The sequence below is a fragment of the Notechis scutatus genome, chromosome Z, assembly GCF_049901735.1.
Source record: "Notechis scutatus isolate UNSWTSFEM ecotype Mainland chromosome Z, rNotScu1.2, whole genome shotgun sequence".
NCBI lineage: Eukaryota > Metazoa > Chordata > Lepidosauria > Squamata > Elapidae > Notechis > Notechis scutatus.
In genome coordinates, this window is record NC_142025.1 from 21398896 (window position 1) to 21405518 (window position 6623).

The window sequence follows — 6623 nt, forward strand, 5'->3', positions numbered from 1 at the left end:
AAAGTATCTATGTACCCCAATGTAGACAATAATAAACTAAACAACCCAGTGACCCAAATGGTATTTAACTTCCTATGTTCCTGTACTTTGCATTTTCTAAGGAATGTAGTGTAGAGTTGGTTGTATAAATAATTTTGTCTTCAGTGAATGACAGTGTTAAACTTCTGTTGTTTCAGCACTTATGTGTTATCAATAACCACGGCAAAGCAAAATACAGAGTCTAAAGAATAACTAATCATCTTTGTCTGGAACATTGGTGGTCCTCATGATCATCACCATAAGAACAGATCAACTCATCTCATTCGGACTGGACCAAATATGGCATCTCCCCTTGGACCTTGGATCACCTTGGATTTTGACATAGTTGAACTCCTTTATTTCCTTCAGACTTCCTAGGATAACCAGGATAAGTCAAAGGCAGATATAATACAGTATTCTACGTCCAAAAGAATAGAAATTAGAGGTGAAAGAAAACTTGCCTATTAACTTTTTGTACCCTGCTTTGCCCAACCTTAACATGCCAGATTTGTTGGAGTTAAACTCCCATTGTTTTTAACCATCAAGGTTCCTTACCCTGTGTAACAAGTGCCTTTAAAAATGTGTGTTGAACACAACTGCACAATGATTAGTGGTCTCTGTGGGGCTATTATAGGAATTATTATATTTTAATGGTGCAGTTGTTAGCTCATTTTTCTTCAGACAATGTTGTAGTGCCTTTACTTAAGCTCTTTTTTAAGAGATTTGAATGCATAATTGTTACCATCTCCTTTCTATGACACAATCATTGTTGAGATATTTATTCTCACCCATTATTTAAAACTCAAAGGAGCAAAGACCTCAAACTAAATGATTTTCTCTGAACTCAATAGCTCTTTGTGAAACTCCTGAGATAATTTAGGCTGGTCAAAAATGGCTTTAGCCAATGTTTGAGTTCATAGAAGCAAACAGACTCCATTGTGGTTTAAACATTGTGTTTTGTATATCATTGCTTTTGTTTTAGTATTATGTGTAAACCATCTCACTATAGCATGTTCAGCTAAACATAGTTTTAAACCATTCCATGACTAGCAGGCAGGGAGGAAGTGCCATAAGTAAGCAAACAATTGTCTTCTTATTCAAAGTCCAGTATTATGTACACTATATTATAACCTTCTAGTATGCTTCAAAACTAATTTAGGATTTGAAATGATAGTAGTCCTAGTCTTACATTCTTAACCAGGGGAATTCAAAAGATGGCAATTTGTCATCTTTTATTTGTTTCAGCAGCTTCTTGCATTCTAAGGTTGATGGAAATTGAAATCTAGTATCTAGAGGGTAAGGACAATTGCTTACGCTTCATCTGATCTTAGTGTCATGCTGTCTTTGTTCGTCTCTTTGTCTTCTGCTTCTTACTTCCCCACAAAATTTGTTCCAATGCCACTTTATTCAGAGCTGCAACTCCTGTTCAGGGAATACAAGGATTAATTTGGAATCATTGGAATAATATAAGCAAGTATATTAGCACAGTAGATGATGAAAAATAGAATTTGCATACAATAAATGTTAAAAGTCATTGGCATTGTTACTGCTTTTGTGAAATATAACTGCAGTGGCTAATTATGTATTGAGCCTTTCCCAAATAAGCATTATCCAGATGCATTGGGACTGCAAATCCCAGAATTCATTTCAGGAACCAGGCTCTGGCAATTGGCTGGGGCCCCAATGTGGGCATCCGATTCTGGAAGCGGCTAAGAGAAGATCCTACCTCCACCCTATTGAACACATTGGTCCTTTTTATCCAGTTTGTTCTTAATTTTAATCTTTAACATTTAATGTACAATGTTTCATGCTTTTGACCTTCTAATTGTTTTATATTGCTATTATGATACTGTAAATTGCCCAAAAATCACTTGAGAGTCTGATAGGCAACATATAATTTTAATAAATAAATAATCATGCTAACACATCTAGAGATGTAAGATTAGGAAAAGCCAATGTATCGAATCTTCAGTTATCCTATAATAATAATTGAAATCATGTTTGAATTCTGGCCCAGATTATTTAATTGATAACCTTAATTTAGGTTATAGTTCAAAGCATCCCAATCAATTTATGGTGGAAATATTGGTCCAACAATATTTGGATTGATGGGACATTCCTGTTCTTCAGTTGTGACTCTAATACAACCTTGTAAGCCTCTTGGTGGCTTCCTTTGAGCTATAATTCCTTTGTAAAGCAAATAGTTTACTGTATTAAAAAAAATCTATCTAGGCATTAAAAGATAGAACTCTTACAGCACGATAACTTGTTTTCCTTTCATCTCATTCCTTGTGAATGGTTCTTTTTCATACATTTCTTCTGCATGTAAGGCTAGAAGGCAACTTTCTTAACAGTAGATCTTATTTAACACCGTGAAACTAAAAATGTCATTTAACACAATAGAGTTTGATTAAATATGCTGAAAAATTGTGTTTTCTGTGAATCAAAAAAGTTTCCCCATTTTCAGTGGTTGAAAACTAGCCTTTTCCTCTTCTATGTTTGGTAAGAATTCTTAGGTTAGGGAAAGAAATATGACTATATTTGTTTCTTAGTCTCTAAAAGCAAATTTGTAGATTAGTGCTCAGAATCACCAGGTGTTGCCATATCCCAGTTCCTGAACTATTAATTTATATTTGACTCCAACTGGTGGATTTCACACTTTAGATTAAAAAATAAGTCCTGTAAATTCAAGCCCACTATCAATCATTATTTTTACATTAGTGATTATAATTTTTCACTTAATTTGTTTTAGCACAGAAAAGATAGGTTTGGGGGTAATAAGGTTAAAGCAGGCATGTCCAAACCACAGGCTGCATGTGCCCTTGGACAACTACTAATGTGACCCCACAAGATCATAAAATATAAAAAAATAAAGGAAGTTTGTAATTGATATACATTATCTTTTAGTTAGAATAATACCAGAGCACTTCAGCTTTGTTTTCCAAATGGACTGCATAACCCATAATCTCTAACTGGGCCTAATGGAAATTGTAAACTATCGACACAGACTTAACTATGAGGAAGAAGATGCCTAAAGACTACTAACCACCAATATTCCCATAATAACTAACTATGGCCAAAGGTATTCTTAAAAAGTATTTCACTTTTTAAAAATTGGATTTTCTTTTCTTGTGCTTGTTTTTCATAACCAGTCTACTGATCCTTGGGGTGTAAATGCTGAAACAGCTAGAATTTTTACTGATCAAATGTACTTTGTTCCGAAAAAAGGGGAATCATTTTAAAACAAAACTTAATAATGTGTAAAGCATTTAAAGTACATTTGCCTTAGTGGGATTCCTATTTTTTACACAACTATCTCCAGGGCAATTTTGCATTTTTACTTTTGCAGGTAAAGAAGAAAGGCCATGGGCTTTTTATAAATGCTCCCAAAAGCTTCTTAGAGACAGCCAATTGTAAAAAAAAAAAAAAAGAAGAAGAAGAAGAATTACCAGCAAAAGATGTTTTGTTCTGAATAGCATTGGCCTTATTGTGGTTAGACTGGAGTTTCTACTAAACTAATAAACAGCATATTTTACTATCTTGCAAATTTCTTATGATTTCTCTCTTCTCTTTTAGCATAGATTTGCATACCAGCTTGAAGCTTTCACTTCAAGTAAATAAATGCTTTTTGGCAAAAACAGTGTAAATCTTTGCTCGTGGCTAATTCAAATTTTCCAGCATCTAAGTATTTTTGTATTTTTGTTTCCTATAAAAAGAGAATAAAGCAAATGATCATAATTATGGAACTTCAGGTGTTTTTCAGTTTTTCAATTTTTCCCCATGTTTGGTATTTTTACAAAATGTTGTCGCTATCTTAGGTTGGTTGGGTATGCATTTTTAGGCTAAAAACAGGTGGTTTTTTTAAAAGAAGAAAATTCTTTTGAAGTTATGAGAAGTTATGGCTTCCCATAACTTAGCCTTGGAACTTCAAGCATCGCAGCCGGTTCTATCTGGAGTGCGGTTAAAAAGAACGCATTCAAGCTCAAAAGGCATGCAAAACATATTTTCGGCGTATTCAGTATCAGAAGGCATGCAAAACATATTCTCAACCCATAAATAATCTCTTCACCATAACCATGAAAAAATAAATAAAAAAGTTTGTGCCTGAGAAATGACCGCCTTTGTATACACTAAACACACACAAGAGTTTGAGCATAAGTATTTTTTCCAATTAATATGTCGAATCAACATCAAACTTTATAACTTGTAAGCCACCCAGAGTCACTTTGTATGGACGGCATAAAAATTAATAATAAATACATGATTTCAGATGTAAAAGGTTAGATTCATTTTTATAACCTCGTATGAATTGTCATTATTTTGGTAGATAGTTTTCTGTACTTTAATAAATTGGCACACCTGAAAGTGAGGAAAAGCTCAGGCAGTCCGTCTGCCTACCTTAAGGCATATTACTAAATTGAAAATGTTTGCCATTGACTACTGTTTTAAAAAATGCATACAATTTGTCTCCTCTTTCTGAGGATAGAGATACTATTGTCTATATTAATCATGGAGAGATATTTGAGGTGATGCACTTTCTACTAAACAATTAAAAAATTCTCAAGGCACAAATATATATATGAAGATGACAATGAATACTTTAGTCTCATACAGATAATAATACTTAAGCTTTGTTACTTTCCTTTCATGCAGCTAGTGCTAATACTGGCGTTCCACCTGTACTGACTATTACTTATGCATCTCATCTCCAGTAGGAACTTGAGCATCATATACTCCTATTTACAGCTGCTTGTTTACTGCAATCCTCATCAAAGGCTCTTAGGTTTGCATCATATCATACAGATGGTTGTTTGACATGAACAATGAGGATAAATTATAGATAGTAATATAATAGATGAAGCATACGGTGGCATATGAATGATTATTACCAAGAAGGAAAAATAGGAATAATAAACTCTTCCAGCTCAATTGTTGTAGTCTGCTGAAATAAGATCTTCAGCTAAGCAAAAATAAAAGCCATAACAGTCTTAGAAATGTCTCCAAAGAAAAACTGCACCCTTTGAACTGTGACTGCAGTGATATTGATGAGGCACTTGGACATCTCATAATGCAACATGTTGATGTTGATAAGGCATTTGGGCATCTCATAGTGCAGAATGTCCAGATTCAACCTCAGCTTCTCCACATAGAAAGAAAAAAACTCTACACTGAAATCTTGAACTGCCTTTACTAGTTACACTTCAGGAACTAATGGTCTGATTTAATATGTATATATATACTGTATATTTAAATGGTCTGGCTTAATATGTGTTTCACAGGGTTCATACTGTAAATTGTTCCAATCACAGCTAATTCTGAGCCATGTATTCTATATTCTTTATCAATCTGGTAAAAACAATGCATATTTGAGTGAGATAGAAGAACTGGAAATCCTAAAAATAACAATACATAGGAATATATACTGTAATATTGGAAGTTGATCCATTCAATAGTCACTAAGCTAAAACAACTTCTGTTAAGACCCACAACATTTACAAAATATGTATGTTTTAAAGAACTTTCTCAATGCAGTACTAGGAAGGGTCTCTTGGGATAATCTGACAGCTAGCTTGGTCTGAAGGTTAAGGCACCAGGCTAAAAACCAGCATACTGTGAGTTCTAGTCCTGTCTTTCCATGAAAGCTAACTGGGCCAGTCAACTCTATCTCAGCCCAACTCATCTCACAGGTTTGTTGTTGGGAGGAAAAGGAGTACTAGGTATATTTGCCATCTTACGTTATTTAGGTTAAAGGCAGGATTTTTAAAAAGTCTAAAAAATTCCCAGGGGAATGTACCATAAAAAGGAGGCAATAGTTGAGAAAACTCTCTTTCATGCTCTCTGAATATTGCAACACTTAAGGAAAAGCATATGGAGTAAGTCCACATAAGAAGATCTTATTGGGATCATAGATACTACTTGAAGAAAGTGGTCCTGCAAATATACAGCTTCCCATATTTCTTCTAGTAGCCAAGAAGCTTGGGAAATTACACATACATGCGCACTATAGACCAATCCTCTCATTAATTAATCTGAATTAAACTGCCCTAAGGATACATTTTGGAGATGCTCTATTTATAATTGTCTTCTAAACCCTGAAAAACATTAAATGTAACTATAAAACTAGCTTGTCCAACAGGCTGGAGAGAAAAATGGTACTGAAGGAGGGTTTTTTAGGGGACTTGCCTGATCTGTGCCTTTAATAAAAATTTCTGCCATCAGGATGTGATTTTCATTGCTTCCAGTTAGCATGGAAGAAGAATCGCTCCTTGAAGAAGCTATTAATTCTCTCTTGAATGTAGTCTCATAATTGTCCCTGGATGTCATTTTCTGTTTGTGCAAAGGAGAGGGAGGGAAACTGGAAGGAAGAATACTCATTCCAACTTTCCTTTTTTGAAGAAAAAAAATACTGAAAAATAAAGCTGTCCCATTATATAAGAGGACAAAATAATGATGGAACAATAGTAATTATAATCCCTTAAAAAAGCCAACAAGAAACAAAAATGAAGAAAGGTTACTCAAGAATCAGTTGTCCTGCTTTAACAGGAAAAGGAAGAACAGGAAAAGGAAGTAAGCCTTTAATTAACACTGGAAACAGTTTATGTTAT

The 6623-nt window shown here is 34.2% G+C and overlaps 1 protein-coding gene across 1 annotated transcript in view; it reads left to right on the forward strand.

Moving 5' to 3' along the window:
• Positions 1 to 2283, forward strand: part of PRTFDC1 (phosphoribosyl transferase domain containing 1) — a 55712-nt gene extending 53429 nt beyond the window's left edge. Inside the window, exon 9 of the mRNA XM_026672124.2 lies at positions 177 to 2283. Within this exon, the coding sequence (XP_026527909.1) occupies positions 177 to 224 (48 nt within the window). The 3' untranslated portion in view covers positions 225 to 2283. The remainder of the gene's footprint in view (positions 1 to 176) is intronic.
• Positions 2284 to 6623: the final 4340 nt, after the last annotated feature.